Source organism: Mizuhopecten yessoensis, unplaced genomic scaffold, assembly GCF_002113885.1.
Source record: "Mizuhopecten yessoensis strain PY_sf001 unplaced genomic scaffold, ASM211388v2 scaffold10921, whole genome shotgun sequence".
Classification (NCBI taxonomy): Eukaryota; Metazoa; Mollusca; class Bivalvia; order Pectinida; family Pectinidae; genus Mizuhopecten; species Mizuhopecten yessoensis.
In genome coordinates, this window is record NW_018408788.1 from 496552 (window position 1) to 511102 (window position 14551).

The window sequence follows — 14551 nt, forward strand, 5'->3', positions numbered from 1 at the left end:
GCTTGACTTTTTGATCTTGCCTCATGATTTATGCAAGTTATAAGAAAGTTGGTTTGAGCACAGAATCCATGCTTGAGCATGAGCAAAGTTTTTGTGAATACAGGGCCTGATCAGGGTCATATTCATAATATACCAAGTTTGAAGAAAATCTTCTTGGTACAACTAGTGGGAAGATTTTTAATATTACTGTGAAAATGGAGATGTTCACTTATTCTGCATTGAGTGAATTAGCACAAAAAATATTAACGCATGGATATCAAGTTATAGATTATATATATCACAGATTAATTTGTATAGAGTACATAGATTTTCGAACAATTGCCTTAGCGAAAAATTCCATACAGCCATTAATTTAAAAAGTCAAAAGCAAACATTTTCCCCACCCTATAATTTCACTTAAACAGCACACAGTAGCCTTAACAGTGACCTTCAGATAAAACTATAACTGGTTATTGGATTTTATAATGCTAAATCTTTAAGGAATCATAAGGTTTTTTTGTTTTTTTTTAAACATTTGACATCTGTGACTTCAAATAAAGCAACTTATTTTCACAATTACAATAGTCTTTCATAGAAGAAAGCTACATGTCCTAAAAGAAGACCATAAGCATTGTAGGAACTAAGAAGAGGATTTTGATTTTGAGAAGCCATAATATTTTAACACTGACTAGCAAATGATTTTCAGATACAAATGACCAAGCATTAATGCAAATTAGTATGTTTTTATTTTACTTACGGCAGACATCACATCTATATCTGATCTTGTAGTCGGTACAGGGGACAGGGAAGTTGTCGGCATTGTTACACACAAGTCCATCAGTAACAGAACACTTGATGATCTCCCCAGAGGATTCAGCAGGAGCATTGAGGGTCTCGTCCCAACATTCTATTCCACTGATGGTGCCAAGGCTACAGAAGTCAGTCTGTTTCTGGTACTCCAGTGCAGACACCTCATGGTCTCCGTCAGCGGTGTTGGGGTTCACTTGGTTTATCCATGGTGATACTGACACAGAGCAGATCGTTGGCTGGGCTGTGGGCTGACCATTGGGTCCGAGTCCTGGACCAGCTGTAGGCTGACCATTGGGTCCTACTACTGGACCAGCTGTTGGCTGACCGTTGGGTCCTAACACTGGCCCAGCTGTGGGCAGACCGTTTGGTCCAAATCCAGGTCCAGCTGTGGGATAACCATTAACATTAAGTCCTGGACCGGCTGTGGGCTGACCATTGGGTCCTAATCCTGGGCCAGCTGTAGGCTGAAGATCTGATTAAGAAAAAAATCAATAGATGGAAAATTGAGGTTATATGGTGACTTTTCTCAATGTTAAAAACATATGAGTGCCTTTCTATCTTAATACGAATTTCCTGAGAGGATTTATCACCGTAGCTCTCAGTGTCATGTCTACCAGTAGGTTGATGCAACTAGAAAACCTGTAACATCATTTTCTTTCTAATACTAACTCCTGATTTTTTTCCATTATGCCTCTGGATATCAAATATTTTGAACATTCAATATCTTTCCTTTTTTTTAAAGGACTAGGCGCGTTAAGGGTCATTTCCTGCCTCATAGGGGATTTTGAGTTAGTTATTATTTTTGTAATCTTGAATAAATCAAGTACGTAAATATGAAATATCTAATTCATTCAACAACTAGTTAAGGAGAAATGGCATTATAAAGAGACATAAACCAGCATTTTCATAATAAAATGCGTGAATATTGTCTTTTGTGCGTTATTTGGTTTAACATTGGCCATTTTGAAGGAAATTAACTTAATACTTTAAAATTTTTGAAAGCCTCCGCATGCAACAAACAAATTAATATTTGACATGTTTAAACATTGTCATTACCAGTGTTCACTCGTAGAAAGGAAGTTTTGTTTGTCACATGCAGAGTCTTTGCTTTCTGCATGTTAACTGTCCAAAAACACCACAGTTTGTCTATTTCTGCATAGCAACGCAATTCGGTTGCTAGTTGCTATGGTAGGGCATCTACACATGCTCATTGGAAAAAATATACACCAAGAAAGATAGCCCCCAATTAACCAATATGACGTTTATAACAGAAATTGGTAAATAAATTCAAGTTGAAAGTGTTACTAAGTACTTGTAGTATTGTTGACCTCACCACGCCAAACAATGCCACACCATACCATCCTACATCTAGTCCAATGGCTTTTAAATGTCAAAATATCTACACCAGCTGCAATCTACCAAATTTATTTAAAGAACTCGGCCCTTACAAGGAATAAATAGATATCTAAATAAAAAATGACCATTCTCTTTCTCACATATCAAAGATTTATAGTGTTGATTACTTACAATTATGTAATTTCCTACTTACCATTATGTACACTGGTCTGTGTTTCACTAAACATGTACCTCTAACATTCTATATACAATTATACATAGTTGTTCATGTGACACTTAATAAATGTGAGACATGCTAATGCAAACAGCACACCAATTAAAGCTATCGGCAGTAATACACAGGGATTGAACTTAACTCAAAGGCAAAATTTGGGAACTGTAATAACTGTATGAAAATCTGTTAAGCTTTCCATCACATTTTACTATAAATGATGACTTACGGCAGACATCACATCTATATCTGATCTTGTAGTCGGTACAGGGGACAGGGAAGTTGTCGGCATTGTTACACACAAGTCCATCAGTAACAGAACACTTGATGATCTCCCCAGAGGATTCAGCAGGAGCATTGAGGGTCTCGTCCCAACATTCTATTCCACTGATGGTGCCAAGGCTACAGAAGTCAGTCTGTTTCTGGTACTCCAGTGCAGACACCTCATGGTCTCCGTCAGCGGTGTTGGGGTTCACTTGGTTTATCCATGGTGATACTGACACAGAGCAGATCGTTGGCTGGGCTGTGGGCTGACCATTGGGTCCTAGTCCTGGACCAGCTGTAGGCTGACCATTGGGTCCTACTACTGGACCTGCTGTGGGTTGACCATTTGGTCCAAATCCTGGACCAGCTGTGGGATGACCATTTGATCCTATTCCTGGACCAGCTGTAGGTTGACCATTGGGTCCTAGGCCTGGACCAGCTGTGGGATGACCATTGAGTCCTACTCCTGGACCTGCTGTGGGATGACCATTAAGCCCTATTCCTGGACCAGCTGTAGGTTGACCATTGGGTCCAAATCCTGGACCAGCTGTTGGTTGACCATTCAGTCCTACTCCTGGGGCAGCTGTAGGCTGAAGATCTGTTTAAGACAAAACAAATCAATACCAGCAGATAAAAAATTGATGTAATATGGTTAATTTCTAATTTTTCACAATGTGAGAGTGTCCTGCTATCTTAAGATTAATTTAGTAACAAGATGTAACACTGTAGCTCGAAAGTGTCATGTTTATCAGTATTGTTAGGCAGCAAAAAGTCCAGGAACATCTTTTCCTTTATAACACCAACTCCTGATTTTTGGAATTTTGCCTCTGGATATCAAATCTTTGCATTATAAGGAAAAGATTATTGAAGGTAGAAGCAATATTCACCTGTCATATGACGTGAGTCAAAGTATCCATTATCAGACTCATAGTATACAAAGCCATTTTCAGTGTACAATAATCCAAATAATCATTCCTTATACTAGGTAATAGTTCATGTGACACTTTAAAATGTAAAACAGGTTACTGGTAAATGAAAATATCACAAAACTTAAGCAATCAGCATTAATAAACAGGAATTGAATTTAAGCAAAATCAGAGAACTGTATTTACTGTGTTGTTTTCCATTATAATTCACAATAAATGAGGACTTACGGCAGACATCACATCTATATCTGATCTTGTAGTCGGTACAGGGGACAGGGAAGTTGTCGGCATTGTTACACACAAGTCCATCAGTAACAGAACACTTGATGATCTCCCCAGAGGATTCAGCAGGAGCATTGAGGGTCTCGTCCCAACATTCTATTCCACTGATGGTGCCAAGGCTACAGAAGTCAGTCTGTTTCTGGTACTCCAGTGCAGACACCTCATGGTCTCCGTCAGCGGTGTTGGGGTTCACTTGGTTTATCCATGGTGATACTGACACAGAGCAGATCGTTGGCTGGGCTGTGGGCTGACCATTGGGTCCTAGTCCTGGACCAGCTGTAGGCTGACCATTGGGTCCTACTACTGGACCTGCTGTGGGCTGACCATTGGGTCCTAGTCCTGGACCAGCTGTAGGCTGACCATTGGGTCCTACTACTGGACCTGCTGTGGGTTGACCATTTGGTCCAAATCCTGGACCAGCTGTGGGATGACCATTTGATCCTATTCCTGGACCAGCTGTAGGTTGACCATTGGGTCCTAGGCCTGGACCAGCTGTGGGATGACCATTGAGTCCTACTCCTGGACCTGCTGTGGGATGACCATTAAGCCCTATTCCTGGACCAGCTGTAGGTTGACCATTGGGTCCAAATCCTGGACCAGCTGTTGGTTGACCATTCAGTCCTACTCCTGGGGCAGCTGTAGGCTGAAGATCTGTTTAAGACAAAACAAATCAATACCAGCAGATAAAAAATTGATGTAATATGGTTAATTTCTAATTTTTCACAATGTGAGAGTGTCCTGCTATCTTAAGATTAATTTAGTAACAAGATGTAACACTGTAGCTCGAAAGTGCCATGTTTATCAGTATTGTTAGGCAGCAAAAAGTCCAGGAACATCTTTTCTTTTATAACACCAACTCCTGATTTTTGGAATTTTGCCTCTGGATATCAAATCTTTGCATTATAAGGAAAAGATTATTGAAGGTTGAAGCAATATTCACCTATCATATGACGTGAGTCAAAGTATCCATTATCAGACTCATAGTATACAAAGCCATTTTCAGTGTACAATAATCCAAATAATCATTCCTTATACTAGGTAATAGTTCATGTGACACTTTAAAATGTAAAACAGGTTACTGGTAAATGAAAATATCACAAAACTTAAGCAATCAGCATTAATAAACAGGAATTGAATTTAAGCAAAATCAGAGAACTGTATTTACTGTGTTGTTTTCCATTATAATTCACAATAAATGAGGACTTACGGCAGACATCACATCTATATCTGATCTTGTAGTCGGTACAGGGGACAGGGAAGTTGTCGGCATTGTTACACACAAGTCCATCAGTAACAGAACACTTGATGATCTCCCCAGAGGATTCAGCAGGAGCATTGAGGGTCTCGTCCCAACATTCTATTCCACTGATGGTGCCAAGGCTACAGAAGTCAGTCTGTTTCTGGTACTCCAGTGCAGACACCTCATGGTCTCCGTCAGCGGTGTTGGGGTTCACTTGGTTTATCCATGGTGATAGTGTAAAGGAGCAGATCGTTGGCTGGGCTGTGGGCTGACCATTGGGTCCTAGTCCTGGACCAGCTGTAGGCTGACCATTGGGTCCTACTACTGGACCTGCTGTGGGTTGACCATTTGGTCCAAATCCTGGACCAGCTGTGGGTTGACCATTTGGTCCAAATCCTGGACCAGCTGTGGGATGACCATTGGATCCTATTCCTGGACCAGCTGTAGGTTGACCATTGGGTCCTAGGCCTGGACCAGCTGTGGGATGACCATTGAGTCCTACTCCTGGACCTGCTGTGGGCTGACCATTTGGTCCCAATCCTGGACCTGCTGTGGGTTGACCATTTGGTCCAAATCCTGGACCAGCTGTTGGCTTTCCGTTTGGTCCTAAGCCTGGACCAGCTGTGGGATGACCATTGGGTCCTATATCTGGACCAGCAGTAGGTTGACCATTTGTTCCAAATCCTGGACCAGCTGTTGGCTTACCATTGGGTCCAAGGCCTGGACCAGCTGTGGGCTGACCATTGGGTCCTACTCCTGGACCTGCTGTGGGCTGACCATTTGGTCCCAATCCCGGACCTGCTGTGGGTTGACCATTTGGTCCAAATCCTGGACCAGCTGTTGGCTTCTTATCAGGTCCTAATCCTGGTCCAGCTGTGGGTTGACCGTTTGGTCCTAATCCTGGTCCAGCTGTGGGTTGACCGTTGGGTCCTACTCCTGGACCAGCTGTGGGTTTTCCATCAGGTCCTAATCCCGGTCCAGCTGTGGGTTGACCATTGGGTCCTAATTCTGGTCCAGCTGTGGGCTGACCATTGGGTCCTACTCCTGGACCAGCAGTGGGTTGACCATTTGGTCCCATTCCTGGTCCAGCTGTGTTTCCCCAATATGGTGGTATTAATCCTAGATCAGGTGTGGGCTTACTTTGACTACCAGGGACTGGACCTGCTGTGGGTTGACCATTGGGTCCTAATCCTGGACCAGCAGTGGGTTGACCATTTGGTCCCATTCCTGGTCCAGCTGTGTTTCCCCAAGATGGTGGTATTAATCCTAGATCAGGTGTGGGCTTACTTTGTTTACCAGGGACTGGACCTGCTGTGGGTTGACCATTGGGTCCTAATCCTGGACCAGCTGTAGGTTGCCCATTTGGTCCCACTCCAGGACCAGCTGTAGGTGTTCCATCAGGTCCTAATCCTGGTCCAGCTGTGGGCTGACCATTGGGTCCTACTCCTGGTCCAGCTGTGGGTTTTCCATCTGGTCCTAATCCTGGTCCAGCTGTGGGCTGACCACTGGGTCCTACTCCTGGTCCAGCTGTGGGTTTTCCATCTGGTCCTAATCCTGGTCCAGCTGTGGGCTGACCACTGGGTCCTACTCCTGGTCCAGCTGTGGGTTTTCCATCTGGTCCTAATCCTGGTCCAGCTGTGGGCTGACCATTGGGTCCTACTCCTGGACCAGCTGTGGGTTTTCCATCAGGTCCTAATGCTGGACCAGCTGTGGGCTTACTTTGATTACCAGGGACTGGTAGTGTTGAACAGTCCACTCCACGGGGCTCACAGAACACCCGAACCTCATAGTCATAGCAACGTCCTCCCGTGGTTGTCTGTCTACTGTTGACACAGGTGAGCCCACCTCTGTGGAAATCACAGATAATTCCAGACTGTCCAGCCTCTGTGTAGGACAGGGAGGTGCCAGTCCGCCTACACTCTATAGCAGTGATGTCATCAGTGTCACAGAAACTGTACTGGTGTCGCAGATCAACAAACAGTTCCAACTCAGCCACATCATTAGGCTTATTTCCATTCATCCAGGTTGACCATCCACAAACTGGAGGGCTTGCTGTAGGCTTACCATTTGGTCCTAATCCTGGACCAGCTGTTGGATGACCATTGAGTCCTACTCCTGGACCTGCTGTTGGATGACCATTGGGTCCTACTCCTGGACCTGCTGTGGGATGACCATTGGGTCCTAGTCCTGGACCTGCTGTTGGATGACCATTGGGTCCTACTTCTGGACCTGCTGTGGGATGACCATTAGGTCCTAATCCTGGTCCTGCCGTAGGTTTGCCATTTGGTCCTACTCCTGGACCAGCTGTGGGCTGTCCATTTGGTCCAGATCCTGGTCCTGCTGTGGGTTTTCCATTAGGTCCTAATACTGGGGCTGCTGTCGGCTGACCATTGGGTCCTAATCCTGGACCAGCTGTTGGAAAAATCTTACAGTCGCAGAAAACACGAACCTCATAGTCTTGACATTTCTTATCTTGCTGTAATTCATTTCTACACCTGAGACCTCGTATTCTGTCACAGGTGACAATATCACCACTAGCAGTGTAGGGCAAGTGGTTCTTAGCAATGCGACATTCAATTCTTGTCATCTGTTGGAAGGTACAAAGAGTCATGGAATTCCTCATACTTGACAGTGATTCAAAGTCTCCAGCCAACACTTTACCAGGTTTCATAACTGTTGGACTATCTGTATTAATCCATGAAGACCACCCACATATTGGGGCAGCTGTGGGCTTACCATTAGGTCCTAATCCTGGACCAGCTGTGGGCTGACCATGAGGTCCCAGTCCTGGACCAGCTGTGGGCTGACCATTGGGTCCTAACCCTGGACCAGCTGTGGGCTGACCATTTGGTCCTAATCCTGGACCAGCTGTGGGTTTTCCAGCAGGTCCTAATCCTGGACCAGCTGTGGGCTGACCATTGGGTCCTAATCCTGGGCCAGCTGTTGGCTGACCATTGGGTCCTAATCCTGGACCAGCTGTGGGCTGACAATTGGGTCCTACTCCTGGACCAGCTGTGGGCTGACCATTGGGGCCTAATCCTGGACCAGCTGTGGGCTGACCATTGGGTCCTAATCCTGGACCAGCTGTGGGCTGACCATTGGGTCCTAATTCAGGGCCAGCTGTTGGCTGACCATTTGGTCCTAATCCAGGACCAGCTGTGGGTTTTCCATTGGGTCCTAATCCAGGGCCAGCTGTGGGCTGACCATTGGGTCCTAATCCAGGGCCTGCTGTGGGCTGACCATTGGGTCCTAATCCTGGACCAGCTGTGGGCAGACCATTCGGTCCTAATCCTGGGCCTGCTGTGGGCTGACCATTAGGTCCTAATCCAGGGCCAGCTGTTGGTTGACCATTGGGTCCTAATTCTGGTTGTGCAGTGGGCTGACCATTTGTTCCTAATTCTGGGACAGGGCCTACAGAAACATAAGTTTTGTGAAGAGCATACAGAGATGATGATTCTTAATGAAGGATAATTGTAGAACTGCATGGATGTGTATTATTTTTATTTTTTTAAATATTGGATTTCATTTTTTTAGACAGATATAATACTTTACATACATTGCATTGCGAAGAACTTACATGATCTTAAGTACATGCATTTGACCTTAAATTCTGTATAAAGCTTATAATACATAAAGAAGAATCAATATGGACAGAAGTATTTGACCTAACAGTTTTGCATGATAAGGAAGAACCTACTTGTACAAGGGCAGAAGAATCGGATCTCATAGTCTTTACACTTGTTGCTATTTTCCCAGTTGAGGCACTTTAGCCCTGTCTGGAGGTCACAGGTCAGCTTCTGGCCCGAGAGGGAGGCATCAGTGTGTGTGGCTACATCCCGACACTCCACCTGGACGGGGTTCGAACAGAATGTATGGTCTTCACGAATCGCAGACAGAGACTCCATATCACCCACACCGATTGCAGGGGAATCCACACTGATCCAGTACGTCCATGCACATGCAGGGTGAATAAACGTGGGGATTGCTATTTACAAAGGAACAGTGAAAAAAAACAATAAATTTCAAAAGTCATTACCTTTACCAAGTATTTTGTTTCTAGATAAATTTTAATTAAAATGGCCTGTTCCCACATGAATTGGGAAAATATAGCACAGTTTTTACTGAAATTGAAATGATATTTCTCATTTTTCTTCATTTTTGGAAGGCACAATTTTACTAGGGGAAGCAGTCTGTATTCAGCAGTAAAGCTAGGGAAATATAACTCACTGGTACCATAAACACTTGGAACAATTTTACATTAAAATTCAATAATGAATGGGAACCAAATATACGGCCCCTATATCATTTTATAATGTCTTAGCTACAGAAACTGTGGCAGCAGTCTAATTACATATCAATATATCTCAGCTTGGTGAGTGATACTTTTCCTGCAGAACTTTGTGCATTAAAATAACGTTTAATAATATTTCTAAGTAAAATTTATAAAGAATTGCCAGCAAGAAACATAACAGGCCTAGGTTGGGACTACTTTTTATTGTTAAGTGTGGTTGATGTATGATGGAAGTGTGGCTGATGTATGATGTGTGGCTGATGTATGATGGAAGTGTGGCTGATCTATGATGGAAGTGTGGCTGATGTATGATGGATGTGTGGCTGATGTATGATGGAAGTGTGGCTGATGTATGATGGAAGTGTGGCTGATGTATGATGGAAGTTTGGCTGATGTATGATGGAAGTGTGGCTGATGTATGATGGAAGTGTGGCTGATATATGATGGAAGTGTGGCTGATCTATGATGGAAGTGTGGCTGATCTATGATGGAAGTGTGGCTGATATATGATGGATGCTGTACTGTATGTGTGAGTTGATGAAGCTCACCTCCAGGCTGAGGGGAAGGTCCTAAGGTTGTACTCAGGCAGTTATTATCTCGGATACAGCTCAATGTGTTGTTGAAGCAGCGACAGACAGAGCACTCATCAAACGGATTTGTCCATGTCTCGAAGGGCTGCAACAAGAATGTTGAAATTTTGTATATTTTTTCGGGGGTATTTGTACTTGTTTCAGACCAAATACTCTGTCCAACACTTCATTACGCTGTTAAGAATATTCATGCTACATTACTGTTACATCTAAGTGCTAAGGACCAAGAATGATTGCAAAAATAACTTTTATAAGTGGAAATTTAGAAATTTTGACAAGGGGCTAATAACTGTATATCGGGGAATATTTTGCCACAGCTAAATAGTCAACTTGCAATTGTTTGCTCTTCACAATGAGGGCGATATTATCATCAGAGTGAATATAAATACCCTATATATTTATGACATTTTAGTGCGAAAAATAATAATGGGTGAACGTGGATTTTAACCATTGAAGTACAAATTTTTGACAGGGCGAAAGTTTCCCAGTATACTGTAATTGATGACACATTTTAAAAGCAAACAAGGGTTCATGTATTTAAAATACCTGTACATAAGTAATTCTAAATCAACAAATAAAGCTTATTTAACATTCTGAGGGAAGTAACTCTTACAAGTAGTACCAGCTGAAAACAATGAGTTACCTTGGCGATGGAGCCATCTTGTTTCCGACAGGGACACATGGACTCTGGAACACAGGTGCCTTTGTCTTTGAGTTTTTCTCCAGGTGCACAGGCGAATGTGTCTGTCTTACACATGGCCACACATGCATCACTAGTCTTGCAGCTGTCTGTCAGGCTGGACAGACTGTTGCACATATCCTCGCATTTGTACGCACAGGCATGCAGACTCTCACCTGGTGCACATACCGCTGAAATCCCACAAACACAGGTTATAATGTGTGGCTCATCATTTCTTATTTCAAACACAGGTTATATTGGGAAAATATCAAAGTAACTCCACAAGTTACTGTGCATTATAGTGTAAAGTAAGCTGGGTTTTAAATATTGAGTTTTACTGAAATTTTATATCATTACTTGTTTCATTGTACAATGAAGTAGAAATTGTATCCCATCTTATTTCTGATCAACTGTGATTTTGGAGGTAATTAACTGATGAAATATATTGTTTCTGTTAAAACTGAAAAGTACTGTATGACATGAATGCACTTGGCCCTGTTGTTGACCTATAAATAGCAAGAGTGACCTTGGCATTGACCTTGGTACCCTGAAATACTTGCTTATCTGAGAAATTTTGGAAATCACAAATAATTTGTATGTTTCACATTGTGTTCTGATGATAATTCTGCATCCTCATACATATTATTTGTTCAAGGAAATCATCCAGAAAAATTAGAAACGTTAAACAAGCTCTCAAACCTAAATTTAACAAGTTACAAAAGTCTGCAAAGCTATTTTTGCAGTTGTAAATGGTGTAAATTGAAGTCCCTGTACATGTGCTGTTTGTAACAACATGATACATCTATGTACCAAATTTGGTTGCAATCAGTCATTATTTCAATTTTGACCAATCAGAAGCTACGAGAGCTATCTTGAATGTGCAGCAGCCGAAAAAAGTGTCTTGAACATCTAGGCAGGCCAACCAGTACTAAGTTTCATTTTAATTCAACTTGTTTTTGAGAAACTGTACGGACAAGTTCAAGGCGAGAGGTAAGAAGAAGAAAAACACTGTAAAACATTAAGTACCAAAATGAAGGGGATTTATATACCATTCAGTATCAATGGTGAAGACCCACCTGTGGATGTCTCTATGATCAGATTTGTTCCAGATGTTGTTGAGATCATTCCGGGGTTACCTGAGGAGAAAATATAGGTTATTCATGAATGTAAAACAAAACAAAATGCAGGAAAATAATGAAATGTTCATTCGGGCAATTTTCATAAATTTCTTGAAATTTTGAAGTATGTGTCAGGAAAAGAAGATGATATTCTTCCAATAGGATTTTTGATTTTTTGGTATGTAGTCTTTATCTACTTTCTATTAAGAAGCATTTCATATATGCCTCCTTTGTTTTCACATATTATTACTAAAGATTATTTTTGTTTGGTATTGTTAACTTTTCCAGCTACGTGATACAAAGGAATCTTGTGACAGTAAGATGGTGTCATCCAGATTTCTGCTAAGATATACTTACAGTAGTCGTTATTCCAGCACATGACCTGGACCTCGTAGTCTTCACATTGCCCATTCTGTTGGTCACGGTTGTAACACCTGAGTCCATTGGTCACATCACATGTCACGCCCTTCTGCCCGGCAATGGCTAGGGGTGTTTCGCTTCCACGAACACGGCACTTAATATCAATTATGTCCTTACAAAGACCGTACTTGTACTTCAGCCCATTAATGGTCTCGAAATCTCCGCTGTTTAGGCGACTTTCTGGAGTGTAGCTGTTCAACCAGGAAGACCAGCCGCAACGGACGAAAGAGGGTAGGGATGTTGTGGAAACCCTTGCAGGTGTGACAGCAGATGTTGTATGTGGTGAACATTCGCAGTAATAACGAATCTTATAGTCGTTACAATCTATCGGGTAGTTCTCCGAATTAAGACAGGTGAGACCAGATGCCACGTTACAGGTGACTATCTCTCCTGTGCTGTAGAAAGGGATGGGGTTTACCTCGTCAGATGTGTAGCATTCAATTTTCGTGACCTTTCCACCAATACAGAAGTCTTCAAGGTCAGTCTGACTTGCCTGCTCATGGTCACCATCACCACTAGATGGTTTGTCTTGGTTTATCCAATTCGAAAATTGACTCTGAGTACATTGCGTGATTACTACCGTAGGAGTTCCGATGTCTGGCAAACCTGGGGTAGGAGTACCTATAACATACAATAAAATCTGAGTACAGACTGGGTCACTAAAACTGTGTGAGTACTGGCAAAACTGGGTAAGGAGTTCCTATAACATACGATACAATCTGAGTACAGACTAGGAGTACCTATAACAGACAATACAATCTGAGTACAGACTAGGAGTACCTATAACATACAATACAATCAGAGTACAGACTGGGTCACTAAAACTGTGTGAGTACTGGCAAACCTGGGTAAGGAGTTCCTATAACATACAATACAATCTGAGTACAGACTAGGAGTACCTATAACAGACAATACAATCTGAGCACAGACTAGGAGTACCTATAACAGACAATACACTCAGAGTACAGACTGTGTCAATAAAACTATGTGAGCACTGGCTAACTTGGGTTAGGAGTTCCTATAAAATACAATACAATCTGAATACAGGCTGTGTCACTAAAACTGTGTGAGTACTGGTGTCTGGGTTTGGAGAATTTAATACATACAATCTGAGTACATGGTAATGGATACAGCTGTGTGAGTACTGCTGCCTGGCATACTTAGGGATGGAGTACCTAATATATACAATCCGAGTACATTGTATGGATACAACTCTATGAGTATTGATGCTTGGAAAACTTTTGGTTTCACTACATACAATAGGAGTACAGTGTATCACTCAAGCTGTGCAAGAAAATTGATATTTGGTTTATCTGGGGTTGGAGTACCTTAAACATACAATTGGAGTACAGTGTGTGATTATAGGTGCATAGCATACCTTTAGTAAGAATACCTCATACATACATGTACAATACAATCTGATTACAGTGTGTGATTATTGGTGCCTAGCAAATCTACCATAGGAACACCTAATACAATTTGATTACAGTATGTGAGTACAGCTGTGTGATTATAGGTGTCTAGCTTACTTGGGGTAAGAATACCTACTGGTAGTCACAAAATAAAATGAGTGGGAGTTTTAAAATGTAAATCTCCTTTACTTTTAATTTCTGAGATTATTTCCAATTTTTTAAAAGTTGATTTATTGTCCATATGGATTTTTTCTTAGAAAGAACAAGAACTGTATGCAATTTACTAACTACAAGTAAAGTAATGTAATGCATTGAAAATTAAACTGCATTGTTCACTACCTATATAATTCTATATAATCAACCCAACCTCCCCTATTTCCAAATGTAGTCTGGGTACATACCATTGGGTCCTAAACCTGGCTGGGCAGTGGGCTGACCATTGGTACCTAGTCCTGGTCCTGCTGTGGGCTGACCATTTGGTCCCATTCCTGGACCTGCTGTGGGCTGACCATTTGATCCCATTCCTGGACCAGCTGTTGGCTGACCATTGGGTCCCATTCCTGGACCAGCTGTGGGCTGACCGTTGGGTCCTAATCCTGGTCCAGCTGTGGGCTGACCATTGAGCCCTAGTCCTGGTCCAGCTGTGGGTTGACCATTGGGTCCTAGTCCTGGTCCAGCTGTGGGCTGACCATTGGGTCCTAGTCCTGGACCAGCTGACGGCTGACCATTGAGTCCTAGTCCTGGACCAGCTGTGGGTTTACCATTGGGTCCTAGTCCTGGTCCTGCTGTGGGTTGACCATTTGGTCCCATGCCTGGACCAGCTGTGGGTTTTCCATCAGGTCCTAATCCGGGACCAGCTGTTGGCTGACCATCGGGTCCCATTCCTGGACCAGCTGTTGGCTGACCATTAGGTCCTACATTGGGTCCAGCGGTAGGCTGACCATTGGGACCTAATCCTGGACCAGCTGTGGGT

The 14551-nt window shown here is 42.8% G+C and overlaps 1 protein-coding gene across 1 annotated transcript in view; it reads right to left on the reverse strand.

Moving 5' to 3' along the window:
- LOC110463680 (mucin-5AC-like) overlaps nucleotides 1–14549 on the reverse strand; it is a 34039-nt gene extending 19490 nt beyond the window's left edge. Inside the window, exons 1-10 of the mRNA XM_021518478.1 lie at nucleotides 13980–14549; nucleotides 12104–12787; nucleotides 11705–11764; nucleotides 10593–10819; nucleotides 9908–10034; nucleotides 8766–9053; nucleotides 5036–8479; nucleotides 3775–4479; nucleotides 2586–3218; nucleotides 737–1261 (exon numbers count right to left, since the gene is read on the reverse strand). Coding sequence (XP_021374153.1) covers nucleotides 737–1261; nucleotides 2586–3218; nucleotides 3775–4479; nucleotides 5036–8479; nucleotides 8766–9053; nucleotides 9908–10034; nucleotides 10593–10819; nucleotides 11705–11764; nucleotides 12104–12787; nucleotides 13980–14460 — 7174 coding nt within the window. The 5' untranslated portion in view covers nucleotides 14461–14549. The remainder of the gene's footprint in view (nucleotides 1–736; nucleotides 1262–2585; nucleotides 3219–3774; nucleotides 4480–5035; nucleotides 8480–8765; nucleotides 9054–9907; nucleotides 10035–10592; nucleotides 10820–11704; nucleotides 11765–12103; nucleotides 12788–13979) is intronic.
- Between the last annotated feature and the right edge of the window lie 2 nt (nucleotides 14550–14551).